The sequence below is a fragment of the Urocitellus parryii genome, chromosome X (assembly GCF_045843805.1).
Source record: "Urocitellus parryii isolate mUroPar1 chromosome X, mUroPar1.hap1, whole genome shotgun sequence".
NCBI lineage: Eukaryota > Metazoa > Chordata > Mammalia > Rodentia > Sciuridae > Urocitellus > Urocitellus parryii.
This window is the reverse complement of record NC_135547.1, coordinates 34,772,254-34,788,364: the sequence shown is the minus strand read 5'-3', so window position 1 is coordinate 34,788,364 and position 16,111 is coordinate 34,772,254. Positions and strand designations below refer to the sequence as shown.

Here is a 16,111-nt window from a genome sequence, read left to right as displayed (position 1 = left end):
TGAGTATCAATCTGCATTTTGAAAAATAACCAAGGTTATTAACTGATAGTAAAAAGAAAATTTGAATTCATCAAAAACTCTTATTAAATTAATCCAGTTTTCCCCCAAAAGAAGCTTGGGCAATTCAGTTTCAATTTGATGTTTTAATGTAATTTTTGTAAAAACCCTAAGGCTTGACCTAAGGCAAATGATTTTTGACTGGACATTTTTATTCATGAATTTGAGATATCTAAAATTGCTTCAAATAAATGAAACTACACACTTATAATTTTAAAAATGTTATCAAGCCATAGAAAGTTGAGATGCCTTGGTCGTAGGTAATTCAAGGAGGGCCTGAACCGTGACGCCAACTTTCACAAGACCTCGTTCTTCCAAAATATGATGAGGCAAACAGAGTCTTTCCTGGAAAAGAAAAAAAAAAGATATTTGAACATTCAATATTTTGTGTGTGGTTAAACTTAAGTTGGAATCGGATTGTTTTTTCTTGTGTGTGTGTGTGCAGTGCTGGGGATGGAACCCGGGGCCTCACATAGGTTGCCAAAGGCTCTACCACTGAGTTACATCCTCAACCCTCAGAATCAGATTTTTAAAGTATACTTTCTGTAAAACTTCAAGTAAAAAATGCACAATTCTGTTTTCTCTAGTAAATATTGTAATCTAATGTGTTTTGGTTCTTAACTTACACTAAGTAAAGGATTATAGAGGCTGGTCTTTTCTGAAATGCTATCACTTTACAACTAAACCTCTTTCTCTACACAGAAAATATCTGTAAAGGAAGAGGTCACCACTCCTGCATTTCCCATTCACTACTCAACCACTGCTATTTTACAGCTGCCTCTAAAGAATCTACCCACTAAAGTTACTCTAGAAAAAAAAAAAATCAGCAATGTCTTCTTAAATGTTAAATGTTGCACATGGCTACTTGACTGCTATATCATTTTGAGCCTTTAATTAATGCCTTTCTTGAAACCTTACCTCTTCCTTATGTTGTATGACCTCATTCTTTTTATTTCTTCAACTTTTCTGACAGTAAATTGTGCAATAGCTTTCATTAGCTTTCATCGATCCCATTCTAATATCCTAAATGCTTCCAAGGATTCTGTTGTCACTTTCTTCTCTTTTTACACTGTACCCATTCCTTGGTATTTTCATTTATTCTCTTAGTTTTAATTATCCCTCATAATGACTTCCAAATCTTCATTTCCTCCCCAAATCTCTCTATCAAGCAAATGCCAACTAAACAGCCAAACATGTGTCCAATAAACATATAAAAATCAATATGTCCACAACAGAACTACTTCTACTAAATTAGTTTATCCTTCTGTATTTTATATCTTGGTCAGTAAAAAACTATTCAATTTCTACCAATATGAACATAGGAATCATAATAGCTTTCCCTATCTTCCTTACTCTCTTAATCTATTCATCAAATACCACTGATGATATCTTTAAAGAGTTCTCAAAAACTATGCTGTGCACAGAGGTACATGCCTGTAATCTCAGAGACTTGGAAGGCTGAGGCAGGAGAATTGTAAGTTCAAGGCCAGCTTCAGCATTGTAGCAAGACCCTATCTCAGAATAAAAAATAAAAAGCATTGGAGGTGGAGCTCAGTGGTAACATGCCCCTGGGTTCAATCCCCTGTACTTCAAAACAAACAAAATAAATAAAAGAGTTCCCTAAAAACTATTTTCTCATCTCCATTTTTATTGCTCCATTTAGTGTTCTCATGGTATTTTACATACTTATTCAAATCACCACTGAAGAGTATAATGAGGAAAGGAGAAATGTTTCAAATCAGGGACTTTAGTACCTACCTTAGAAACTAGAAAAAGAGCAAATTAAATCAATGCCAAATAGAAAGAAGGAAACAATGAAGATGACAGAGAAAAATGCTAGAAAGAAAAAAAAATATCAATGAAACCAAAATGTAGTTCATTGAGAAGAATTTTAAAAATTCATAAGCCTTTATTTAAGCCAATCAGGAAAAAGAGACTTAGCAATATCAGTAATAACAAAAGTGACATCACAAGATATTCTACAAATACAATGATAGTAAGGAGATACTATAAACAATGTTATAAGATAAATTTGACAAATTAGAAGAAATGGATAAATTCTCTGAAAGATAAAATATACTGAAACTCACACAAGAATAGATAACCAGAATATATCTCTATCTGTAAAAGAAATTTAAACTGTAGTATAAAACATTTCCACAGGGGCTGGGAGTATAGCTCAGTTGGTAGAGTGCTTGCCTTGCGTGCATAAGGCCCTGGGTTCAATGCCCAGCACCACAAAAAAAAAAAAAAAAAAAAAAAAAAAAAAAAAAAAGTTCCACAAAGAAAATCCCTGGCCTAGATAGACTATTCATAAATTTCATTAGATGAAAGAAATGATATCAATTCTGCCCAAATGTTTAAGAAAAATCAAGAGGAAAGGAATACACATTCCAGGAAGTTGGCATTACCTTAATACCAACAAAGACATTAAAAGAAAACTAAAAACCAGTATCCCTATAAACATACAAGCAAAAATCTAACAAAATTTTAATAAACTGATCCAATAATATAAAAAAAGCAATAACAACATCAAGAACAAAACTCATCCCCTACTATCCCCCCTCCCCTCCCCTCCCATCATCTCTCTCTACCTCATCTGCTGTTGTTCAATTAAAGGTAGCAGAATACAACAGTCACTAATATGCCATTATGTAAAAATGTGAGTGTGTAACCAATGTGATTCTGCAATTTGTATTTGGGGTAAAAATGGGAGTTCATAACCCAATTGAGTCAAATGTATGAAAGAAGATATATCATGAGCTTTGTGATGTTTTGAACAACCAATAAAAAAAAAAAAACCCACCATGATCAAGTGGGGTTTAATCTAAGAATGCAGGGTTGAACTAACATTTGAAAATCAATGAATGTGATTTATAATAGTAACAAACTAAAATGAAAATAACATGCTCACATCAGTTGATGAAGAAAAAGCATTTGATGAGTTCATTTATTCAGGGACGGGGTAGGGAGTTAGCAATGCTGGTGGAATGTGATGGACATCATTATCCAAAGTACATGTATGAAGACACAAATTGGTGTAAACATGCTTTATATACAACCAGAGGTATGAAAAATTGTGCTCTTTATGTGTAATATGAATTGTAATGCATTCCTCTGTCACTTATTTAAAAATAAAAGATAAAATAAAATAAGATTCATTTGGTAAGAACTTTAGGAAACTAGGAATGTAAGAGTACTTCCTAAACCTCATACAGATCATCTGTGAAAATCTCACAGCTAACATCGTACTTAGGGGTGAAAGACTGAAATTGTCCTAAAAAAATCAGAAGACAAGGATGTCCATGTTTGCCATTTGTATTCAACATTGTGCTAGGATATCTGGCCAGGGTAATCAGACAAGACAAGATAAGACCAGAAAAGACATTCAGATCAGAAAGAAAGAAGAAAAGCTGTTTCTATTCATAGAAAATATGAACAACCATATACAAAATTCTGTGAAATCTACAAAAAGCTACTAAAACTGATAGGTACATTTAGCAAGATTGTAAGATATAGATTAATATATAAAGACTGATTATATTTCTATATATTAGAAACAAAGAGTGAGATATTAAATTACAACTGAACAATCACATACAACAGCATGCAAAATACGAAAGTATAAAATACTTCAGGACAAATACACAAGATCTATACAGTAAAAACTACAAAACATTGTTGAGGGAATTAAAGAATACCTTAGTAAGGATATACTTGGTGTATGGAAAGACTCAATATTGTTATCATTCCACCTATGTTGTTCTATATGTTAAACATAACTTCTATAATAATCTAATTTTTAAAAAATTTTTGTGTAGAAGTTGGCAAAATATTCTAGATTTATATGGAAATATAAAAGACCAAGAATAGCCAAAATAGCTATAAAAATGAAGAAGAAAGTTAGAGTGCTAATACTATTTGATTTTAAAATGTGTAGTAAGCAAGATGTTGTTTTACCAATGTACATATAGGGAAAAAAATGTCAATGGAACAAAATAAAGAATCCAGAAACAGACTCACAGATAAGTGGACAAATGGTTTTTGATACAGAGGCAAAGGAAGATGAATGGAGAAAGAATAGATTTTTAAACAAATTTTGCAGGAAAAACTGAATGCAGGGAAACTCCTCAAACTCATGAAAGGGCATCTACAAAAAAAAAGCACAGTTGATATCATACTAAAAGATGAGAGATTAAATGCTTACAATCAAGAACAAAGTGGTGCATACCTGTAATCCCAGTGGCTCAAGATGCTGAGGCAGGAGGATCACAAGTTCAAAGTCAGCCTCAGCAACTTACTGAGGGACTAAGCAACCTAGGGATCCCCTATCTCTAAATAAAATAGAAAAAAAGGGCTGGGGATGTGGCTCAGTAGTTAAGTGCCTCTGGGTTAAATCCCTGGTACCAAAATAAATAAATAAATAAATAAATAATGTCGATAGGAAATAAACAATTGAGAGTCCTTACATTTATGGTCAACTAACTTCTGACAAGGGTACCAAGACAATTCAATGAGAGGAAGAAGAGTCTTATCAATAAATGGTGCTAGGAAAATAAACATCTGCATGTAAAAGAATGAATTTGGAACACTACCTCACACCATGCACAAAGCTGTACTAAAAAAGGATCATAAACCTAAATGTTAAGCACAAAACTATAAAACTTTTAGAAGAAAATGTAAATCTTCATGACCTTGAATTAAGTAATGTCTTCTTAGCTATACTATCAAAATCACAAGAAACAGAAGAAAAATGAATAAACTGTATCTCAACAAATAAAAAACTTTTGTGCTGCAAATGATAACATTAAGAAAGTGAAAAGACAACCCACAGCATAGGAGAAAATAAATGCAAATCCTGTACCTCATAAGTGATTTGTATTTGGAATATATAAAGAATACCCATGACTCAATAACTATAAGATGAATAATCCAATTAATAAATGGATGCAGGTTTTGAATACAAATTTCTTTAATGAATATGCACAAATTATCAATAAGCATATGAAAAGATGTTCAACATCATTTACTATTAGAAAAATGCAAATTGAAAATATAATGAGCTATTACATTGAACCTGCTACAATAGCTAGGATAAAAAGGTAGACAGTAACCATTGTTGGTAAGGATGAAGAGAAATTAGAACCCTAACTCATTGCTGGTGGGTATGTAAAATGGTGCAGCCACTTTGGAAAACATTTTGGCAGTTCTTCAAAAAGACGAACATAGTTACCTTGACCTAGTAATTCCACTCCTAGGTTTATAACCAGGAGAACTGAAAATAAGTGTCCAAATGAAAACTTGTTCTTAGATGTTCACAGCAGCATTATTTATAATAAATGATGAGTGGTAACAACCCAAATGTCCACCAACTGACAAATGGACAAACAAAATGTGGTATCTGCATACAATGGAATACTACTCAGCATTAATAAGAAATGAAGTACTGTTTTATGCCACAACACAGAAACCCTGAAAACATTATACTAAGTGAAAAAAGTCAGACACAAAAGGCTCCATAATGTATGATTTCATTATATGTAATGTTCAGAATAAGCAAATACAAGGAGGCAGAACAGGAAGGGATAGTCAATGCGTAAGGGGTTTCTCTCTAGGGTAACAAAAATATTCTACACTTAGATTATTATGAATGTTACCCAATTCTGTGACTATACTAAAAACCATTTAATTGTATGTTTTAAATCAACGAATGCTATGTATGTTAATTATATTTCAGGAAAGATGTTAAAAGAACAATCAATGCATGAGCCCAATCCCAGGCTGAAAAAAGAACTTTAGCTTTGACAATATGCAAGAATTAACTCAAAATTGATCATATACATAAAACGTAAAACCTAAGATTATAAAACTTCTAGAAGTAAACAGGAGGAAATATTTGTTACTGTGGGTTATGCAAAGATTTCTTAGGTTTGAGAAAAAAAGATAATCCACTAAAAAAAGAAAAAAAAAGACAAACTGTACTTCAAAACTTTAAAATGTCTGCTCTTTGAAAGACACAGACAATCCAAAAACTAGGATACAGCATCTGCGAGTCACAGGTCTTATGAAGAACTTGGTCCATAATTTATGAAGAACAACCCAATTTTAAAAATAGATAATTATTGGGCTGGGACGTAGCTCGGTGGCAAAGCACCTGCCTTGCATTCACAAAGCCCTGGGTTCGACCCCGAGTTTAAAAAAAAAAAAGACCAAAAAAAAAGAGAGAAAAATACATAAAATATTTTAAAAATCTATATTAAAAGGCAAGTTATAGTAAGTAATAATAATAGATAAAAGGTTAGAAAATACACTTCCAAAAAGAAGATACACAGATGGCAACTAAGTACTTGAAAAGATGATCAATACTGTTAGTCTTTAGGGAAGTGCAAATTAAAATTGTATTGGGAGGCCAATAAATACCTATTTACAATGACTAAAAACTTAAAAAAGGTCAGTCATCCAGAAGTGGTGAGGATACGGAGAAAATGAAATTTCATATACTGCTGATAATACTGTGAAATGGTACAACTGGTTTAGAAGAGAATTTTGTACTTAAAATGTTAAGCACCTACCTACTAAAGGCTGCAGGTATTCCACTGCCAGGTATTTACTAAAAATTAAAGAATACAAATATACACACAAAGACTTATACACAACTGTACACAGCAGCTTTATTTTTATAACCCCTAAAACTGGAAACAATCCCAATATCTACCAACAGGCCAATGGATCAACAAATTGTGAAATTCTACTCAGAAACAAAACAGAATAGCCTATTTAAATATGCAACAATATTGACATGTCTTAAAATAATCATGCCAAGTAAAAGAAAAAAAAATCAACACATTGTATTAGTGCATTAATATAAAAACTCTAGAAAAATGCAAACTAATCTATTATGTTATAAAGCCAATTAGTGGTTGCCTAGAGAAGGAAGGATTGCAGAGGGAGAGGAGGAAACTTTTGAGGATAATGGATATGTTCATTACTTTGATGGTGATGATGATTTCATGGTGTATGTATATATCAAAATTTATTATGGCTGAGGATGATAGAGTGCTTGCCCAGCATGTGTGAGGCCTTGGGTTCAACATCCCAGCACCACATATCCCCAAAATGGATAAAATCATATACCTTATTTACATGTCCTTTATTTTACACCTATTATATCACAATAAGGATGTTAAAAACTAGAAAATATCCTAGAACAAAAAGAATTAAGTGAAAAAGATTGTATGTTACCACTTATGTGTTCATGGAAACAAAATTCTTTTTTTTTCTTTTTTTCTTTTTTTTTTATTAGTTGTTCAAAACATTACAAAGGAAACAAAAAGTGGCTCCAGTAGCATAATCGGTTAGCGCGCAGTACTTATATGGAAACAAAAATTCTTAAAATGAAAATGCAAAATAAGAAAATAAATGTAATGTAATAATAGCTGGAAAAAAACTGTCCTAAGTTTTCTATTTTCTCATTAAGAGTAAGGGCACAAAAAAGAATTAACCAAGATCTTTAATAATTAAAAATTTAAGGGCTTGGGTATAGCTTAGTTAGTACAGTGCTTGCCTCACATGCACAAGGCCCTGGGTTCAATCCCCAGCACCACATCATACACACACAAAATAAATAAATAAATAAATAAATATTTAAAACATCATATGTTAAGCATAGAAAAAAGGTAATAATAATTCCTGCATTACATATACACTACATTTGCTCCCTTGAAGAAAGAGGCTAAAATGGAATCTAAAGACTAGATTATGATAACACTGTTCAAAAGACCTAACAAGCACAATTGTTCTCTGTTTACAGCGTGATTTCCCTCACCAGTCAGTCATGTTAAGGTTGGGTTTGTAAAACTTTTTGTTTTAAATGCAACATTTTTATTAAACATTTTTGTAAATTAGGGTCTAATTTCCAATTTCCAACCTTAATTTCCAATATATATTTATAATACTGCTTTTGTAACAGACCAACACTCTGGAAAGACATATTTCACAGAATTGCTTTTACCTTCCCTCCCTAATCTTTTAGGGAGCCATCTTTTTTTTTTTTTTAAAGTTGTAGATGGACACAATATGTTTGTTTTACTTATTTCTTTATTTTTTTTATGTGGTGCTGAGAATCAAACCCATGCCTCACACATGTGAGGCAAGTGCTCAACCCCTGAGCTATACAAACTTTTACATGGTAGTCTAAACTCCTGAAAGAGGCCTCTGAAATGTTTCCTCTCTCCTCAGCTTCTAGGAATTGACTTGCAGAAAGGCAGTGCAGCTATCTGAAAGGAAAATGGCAGGTTGAAGCCAGGATCCCTTTCAATGAGGAGGAAAACAAGGAAAACAGGAGCCCAGGAAAGAAAGACCTGCCTATTATCTCATGTGGCCTCCTTTTCCCCCATAAAAACTCTTCAGGCGGGCTGAGGATGTGGCTCAAGTGGTAGCCCTGGCATGTACGGGGCGCTAGGTTCGATCCTCAGCACCACATAAAAGTAAAATAAAGATGTTGTGTCCACCAAAAACTAAAAAATAAATATTAAAAAATTCTCTCTCAAAAAAAAAAAAAAAACTCTTTATGCCCTTGAGCCCTCTAAGAGAGATTTCAAGGGGGAAGGAATCCTCTCTGTCTTCTTCGGGGCTGACTTTGAATAAACCCGTTTCTTTCCACTAATTTTGGTCTCCCTAGTCTTTGGATGAGCATCGAACAATAGAACCTTAAATTCGGATAAAAATTTAATCATTAATTTTATAACACTGTAATTATTATGTGAAACACAAGCTAATTTCCACAAATTTCAAAGTTTGCCCTTGCAGATATTATCATACTAGGCACTAACATTTTCAATTAAATAAAGCTTAAAATGCTGTTACACTAATGCCAATCTTCCAGTCAGAGGTCTATCCATTGATTAATAGAGGAATCTAAATGTTCCCCAGCAGGGAAAAAAAAAAAATGATAGTAGCATTGCCATTACAACCAAACTGTAATATGGCTACTTCGCATGGTTAGTTAACTTTTCCATAAGATAGCTGTTTTATAAATTATTTTAAAAACAACTTGAAAACATTTTTTACACAACTTCTGCAATTATCTACAGCAACATAGTAAAAAGAAGGTACAGTAACAGCTGCTACTTTCAAACTGGAAAACTTATAACAATAGCTGAGTCAGCTATTACCATGATAACCTGGTTAAGCTATTTCTCCATCTCAACCGCCCAAAGGCAATCACCTCATGCTGATTAGAGAAGCTAAACAGAAACTGCCCGCCAAAGCCCTAGCTCCTGGCACCAGGATGCCAAAAGAACCTGAAAAAACAGATTTGTAACTCCACACAGTCCGGTGTATATGCATATCTCTGAGCTCCCCGCTTTTGTTCTTTTTTCCTATTCAATACTAAACTTCTATGTGTTCAGGGAAGGCAAATTAGCTGTGATCCCAGTTTATATGAAAATACAAATGAATTCATTTTTTATATCATTTTTCTCTTAATTGTAGTATAGGTGGGCAACCAAATCCAGCCCACGGAACCCCCAGAGCCAAGCCTCTGGGTTGGGGGGGTGGGGATTAACACCAAGAGACAGTATCATTGTTCATATTTTGAAAACATTATTAAATGCTATTTTGAAGACTCTAATTTGCATGCAACAAATTAATATTTAAATAATCATTCTGTTGGATAAATAATTACCTGTGAGACACCCAACTTTTTACAAGCATCAAGAAAATTTTCTACATTTCTTCGACATTTTGCCATGCTCAGCTTGGGCTGTAAAGTAAGGTTGGGGGAAGAAAGGTTTATTTTCAAGCATTTTTATACAGAACTTAACCAAAACTGAAATTTTAATTTATTGAGGTATAGTCTATTATTTAAAGACCATTATAGGAAGCTATATTTTCCTGTGATAAATAGAAAGCCCAGTGGTCCATTTTTAGAATATAGTATTTAGCCTTAATTGGATCCAATTGTAGCCATATTAATTTTAGCCCTTCCCTTTTCCCATCCCAATTTTAAAATTAGCTAATCATGTAGATTAGAACCCCCAGCTCCTCCAATCAAAAGCAAAGGGCAGCACTGCATTAAGGATAAAAACTGCCTGCCCAGGCGTGTATACTAGACAGGTTCTGGTAGCATGCCCTTCTGGTAGGAGTAAATGCCTTGTCCACCCACTTTTGAGCACTGGTGTTTGATTTCTTGTGGCACCTCAGTATTTCTAACATTCCTTTGGAGAACTATAGACAAAACTTACCACTGCTGGTGATGGTACATGAATACTAGCTACAGAGCGTGGCCTTATATGATTGGCTAAATGGCAAAGGACAACCCCATCCATCAGTGCAGCTCCAATGTCATCAGGCAAAATAACTTTTAACCTGGATTCAAGATTCTATAAAGAAATGGATACAAATCAAATATTTTACCTAAGCATATATTAAATATTTATATTACTAATTGTTATTTAATCAAAAAATTTTCAAGAACATTGAAAATAAACCCATATACCTCACTAATTTTTCTAAGTTAAACCCATTTCTATAAAGCAAGTCTTTTTTTTTTTTGTCTTTTTTGGAACTGGGGGTCAAACCCAGGGCTTTGCAAGTGCAAGGCAGATGCTTTGCCACTGAGCTACATCCCAGCCCTAAAGCAAGTCTTAAAGGTCAATCTGACTTACATTGCGAAGTTGTCTTATTTGCTCTCGTTCTTCCCTTAAGTGTTCCATCTTTCTTCTCATTGTAAATCCTGGATCCGCAGCCCCATATTCCTGGCGAGATGAGCGGCTAAAAGCTTTATAAAAACAGAAATTTACCAACTTATTTCAAAGCTAATTAAAGGAAAAACCACTGATGGAGAAAGAAGCATGAAAAAAAGAATCAGTACAAAATTACATAAATCACTATGACTTATTAATACATTCAAAATATTTTCCAAGTGTATCTTTGAATACCACCTGTATAACTGAAAGCAACAGAGAACAAAAGTATAATGATTTCTATCACCGACACATGTTCTTACTTAAACATGTTATTAGAAACTTATGATCCAGGTTAAATATGAGTACTGAACATATGTCAACCTTTATCTTTAAAGATAAAAAGGAAATTATTTTTGAAGGTCAATATAGTTATTCAGGAATAAAAACTATAATTCAATACCTTGCCAAATAACATGGATCCATTTTTCTTTTGGGTTTGCCAAATGTGAAAAGATCCCTTTTTAAAAAACTATAATATAATGGAGTGTTATAATTTCAAACAGTGTTTGGTCTGCTGGCAGAGGGGGTCATTCTAACAGTAGTCACAGCATAGTAGAAATAAGACTGCAGTATATCTAAGCCAAAGAGCTGAGGTTTCAGGAGCTTGAAGGTAAAGAGGAAGAAAGAAATGAGAATGGGAATTGGAAAGACAAGTTTAAGAGAAAATCACTTTTAGGAGAGGGGAAAGAATCTATGGTATAATTAAAACTATGGATATTACAAATGGATATTATATGGATATTACAAAGCTGGGATATTACAACTTGAAACATAACCAATTAATTTGATTTAAAGAACATATATTTACCTGATCTAGGCTTTAAGCCAAAGGGACCATGTGAAAAGCCATCAGTTCTGTCATATTCCTAAAAACAGAAAACAAATAAAACCCCTTTTCTTTCAAATAATCAAGATGCTTATTCATATCCATTCCAATTTGAAGAATTACATATTTTTTCCATGACAAGTGGAAAAGAGAAAGGCAACTTGCATTTCAATTTAAGCTGATTTTACTTTTAAAGGGTCAATAAATACTTGCTAGCTGACCAGCCTACATATGCCTTTAAATACTGTCTCACAGTATGAGGAAAAAGAAATTATTAACCAAAGTATATAAATAGATATTATTTTTTGAAAAAATGAATCAGATTAAAGTCTCCAAAATAGTGAAGTATGCTTCAATGAAGAGATATGTGAATTTACCAACTCACTATCTATGTGTTTTTTGTTTGTTTGTTTGTTTTTGTGGTACTGGGGAGAGAACCCAGAGGCCCTATGCCACTGAGCTGCATCCTTAGCCCTTTTATTTTATTTTACTTTTTTTTTTTTTTTTTTGGTACTGGGGATCAAACTCAGAGCTTTGTGTAGGCAAGGAAAGCACTCTACCAACTGAGCTATATCTCCAGCACCTTATTCCACATTTTTTACTGGTGCATTATAGTTATGCACAATGGTGGGATTTGTTGTTACATATTCATACATGCATACGATATAAAATATAATTTGGCCACTATCTCTCCCCTGCACTTTCCTCCTTCCTCCCCTTCTCTCACCCCCTAGTTCCTTTCTTTTATTCTACTGATTTTATTTTTTGTTTTGGGACAGGCTCTTGCTAAGCTGTGGAGGCTGGTCTCGAACTTGTGATCCTCCTCCTCAGTCCCTGGGACCAATCTTCATATTTACATTAACAGGAGTTGCAGAATGATTGAGGATGATAAATTATTATCTTCTCTATTTGAATGCATTATTTCAAAGTGCTTCTATATACTGTGGTATGCTGGGACAATATATGTGTTATATTAAACAAATCTGAACTTTGAGTCAGAAAGCTCAGGCTCTGTCTTAAACACACTTAATTTTTCTGTGATTGATTTTTTATCTTTCAAATGAAATTTCTATGAAGAATAAATAAGGTAACTGTTAGGTAGAACTTGACATAGGCAACACCATTTTGAAACATACTCCATCTTAGAACAAGAGTCACCTCACAGTCACTGTGGCCTGACCTTAAACTCCAGACATACTCCATCATCATGAAAAGAAACCACAAACACTCCGTCATCATACAAAAGAAAATTGTTAGCTGAAATCCTGAAAACACCTGGTCTGACAAGGAACAGTGACCACCTCAAAGAATGGAGGTGTCCACCATAAGGACCCTTCCATACCCTTCCCTGGCCAACCCCTAACAACAGCCTAATCCCTTCACTCCTTCCCCTATATCCACCCCAGGCTGTAAGTAGAAGAGGGGTCGCAGCCTCCACTGGGCCACTCTCTGCGGGTTTATCCCAAACAAACCTGTATTACTGTTGAGCCACCTCTCATCTCTTTATTTCCTTTATTCCTTTTTTCCTTACAGCAAATACATGAAAGTACTTTGTAAATTATGAAGGGATAAAATAATGTAATCTTATTACATTATTAGTGGCAACTTATTTAATTTGTACAACTCTGGGAAGTAGGCAGGGTCTAGGCTCTAATCACTATTCTGCCATTTATTAATCATGCTTTTTGGGAAAATTATCTGTCTCTTCAGCTATAAAATGATGAAGATGACACCTAGTCATGGGACTAATTTTAGGTTCAAACATATTAGTAACACTTTGCTAAAACACTACACTAATTAGTTTTACCATTTCCTTCCTTCTTTTTTCTTGTTCTTCCCCCACCCCCCTCCTCTACTGAGGATTGAACCCATGGACATTCTACCACTGAGCCACATCTCCAGCCCTTTTTTTTTTTTTGAGAAAGGGCCTTGCTAAATTGCTGAGGGTGGCCTTGAACCTGTGGTTCTCCTGCTTCAGCTTCTTGAATCACTGGGATTACAGGTATTTGCCACTGGGCCTAGCCTGCCATTTTCTTTTCACATAAAATTGAAACAATTGGAATTCTGTAGATTATTTGAATCTTCTGTCAATTAACATGATATGCAATTCAAGTTGAATGTTAGTTGATCTACAAAAACACATGCTTATCACTCTATCCATTCATACTTACTATTTGTCTTCATTTTTTGGTTAAATTGTTATGAATACCTTGCAAAAAATTCACTTATCTAAATGCAGCAAAAATATATTATAAAAGCAATATAACTTATCTGAGAAAATTGGCACTAATAGTCTTCCCTGTGAGCACCGACCTTAAAATCATAAAGCAGCTAGGCAACAAGGACTAATCACTCCTTATAAATTAAAAGATTTACAAAAGTATGTGACCAAGATTAATTCTAGAATATCCTAATTTAAAGTATTTTCTAAACACACATAAACCATTTTACCTTCCATACAAATAATTTAGAATTGTGTTTATAAAACTCATGCCCAGCAAGTCTATATAAAAGTTTTATAATGCAAATCACCCAAAAGAATAGATAGAGAATCCTGGCTCTCTACAACAGTAATGCCACTTATATAGAATGAAATACTTATTCAGTTAATTCGGACCATCCAAACATTTAGATAATATCCTGAACTCACCAAATGAATGCATATTTTTCTATTTAATACTGCCAATACACTTTAGAACACTAAGGTAATCTGAATAGAAGAGATACTGTTTAGAATGTTTTAAATTTAAATCTGTGGTAAAGCATGAAGTTAAACTAATTTAGAAGAATCGATCATTCAAACCTCCAGAATATTTAGTTGAGATTTTACAAACTGTGGTTTTCATAGATGGGCTCTCCTTGGGATCCCCTGCCCCTTAAGGAAATGTGTAACCTTTTGTCGATAGGAACAACCCACCTCAGGGATGTTTCTCGTGGAAAAAGGAAGTTTCTCTTGCATTGCTTTCAGACCAATTGGTTACAAAGAAAACCAATGGCCATTGCACAATGCTGTAGTGCCTTTTTCAAAGTAAAATTTTAAAGTTATTAAAATATGGATGAATCAGAAAGCACACATTTCATAGAAGTGCCTTATTTTCTATGATCTACAGATAGTTTCCACAGAAAATCACAGATAAGTGATATTTACCATGAATATTTATTTTTAAAATATATTATAGACTAGAAATTTGTACATACTGACCTATCATAGATTTTAAAATAGAGGTGAATACTTCATGAAAAAAAAAAGAAAAAGATGAAATTAAAGAGAAAGAGGCAAGGAAGAACCCCATGTAAAACAAAGAAAACATATAAAAAACACATACAAACATTTAAAACATATAAAAACAGAACTTGTACCTCAGATGATACTGGAGATTGTGGTGACATATTAGCATTATCACTGTCTTGCTAAAATATAAAAATAAAAAGATGAAAGATGAAATTAAAATATAAAACAATGATTTAAACATATAAAAGGAAACCTGAAAATTGTTTTGCTCAACTGCTAAAGGAAGAGTCTAGATTATACCATCTAACATCTTGCAACTCAAAATGTGTTCTGTGAACCAACAGCATAGGCATTCTCTGAGAGTTTGTTGGAAATGCAGAATCTGAGGCCCCAACCAATACCAAATCAGAATCTACATAAAACTCCCAAGTAATTCATTAATTATTTTAAAGTTTGAGAAGTACTATCTACACACAAGAGTAATGATATGTTACAATTTGAGACATGTAAATGATGACATGCAAAAGTTCCATCACACCAAATTATGTGTATCAATATATTCCTAGAAATACTTAATTGAATAAATCATGAAATGGTCCATAATTTTTGAATAACTATTCTACTGCCGACCACATACAAAATCTTGACATTCAACCTGTAATGTGCACAACACATTGAACATTTACTCATTCAACAAATGATTATGATTAGCTACTATGTCAGACACTGGAAGACACTGGAAGTATTGATTTTTTTTTTCCTTTTGGTACTGAGGACTGAATCCAGGGCCACTTTACCAATAAACCACATCCCCAGCCCTTTTTATTTTTATTTTTTAATTTTGAGACAGGGTCTTACTAATTTGCTGTGGGTCTTGGTAAGTTGCTGAGGCTGACCTTGAACCTATGGTCCTCCTGCCTCAGCCTCCAGAGCCTCTGGGATTACAGGCCTGCACCAGTGCACCCAGTTACAGGAGTAATGAAATTTAGTAAAATATTATCTTTGAAGAATCTCTCAATGTAGAGGGAAAATAGATTTATGTGTGCAGATAATACAACATGCTTAACCCTATGCATGGGATATTATGAGGCACAGATAAAAGGACTTTGGGGAAGAGCAGGGATGAAAGAAGGCTTAACCACTGAGTCACATCCCCATCCCATTTTAGTATTTCATTTAGAGACAGAGTGTCACTGAATTGCTTAGGGCCTCACTAAGTTGCTGAGGCTGGCTTTGAACTTGCAATCC

At 33.7% G+C, this 16,111-nt stretch overlaps 1 protein-coding gene and 1 non-coding gene across 3 annotated transcripts in view; both read right to left on the bottom strand.

Annotated features, from left to right (window-relative positions):
• Nucleotides 1–270: 270 nt before the first annotated feature.
• Nucleotides 271–16,111, bottom strand: part of Lrch2 (leucine rich repeats and calponin homology domain containing 2) — a 102,851-nt gene continuing 87,010 nt past the window's right edge. For both annotated transcript variants that reach the window (XM_026410986.2, XM_077793736.1), the window contains 6 exons: nt 14,992–15,042; nt 11,614–11,671; nt 10,725–10,837; nt 10,302–10,439; nt 9,743–9,820; nt 271–402 (listed from right to left, as the gene is read on the bottom strand). In XM_026410986.2, coding sequence (XP_026266771.2) covers nt 283–402; nt 9,743–9,820; nt 10,302–10,439; nt 10,725–10,837; nt 11,614–11,671; nt 14,992–15,042 — 558 coding nt within the window. In that variant the 3' untranslated portion in view covers nt 271–282. The remainder of the gene's footprint in view (nt 403–9,742; nt 9,821–10,301; nt 10,440–10,724; nt 10,838–11,613; nt 11,672–14,991; nt 15,043–16,111) is intronic.
• Nucleotides 14,516–14,643, bottom strand: LOC113198319 (small nucleolar RNA SNORA35). The gene has a single exon (XR_003302828.1). It is a non-coding gene; the product is annotated as a small nucleolar RNA SNORA35 (small nucleolar RNA).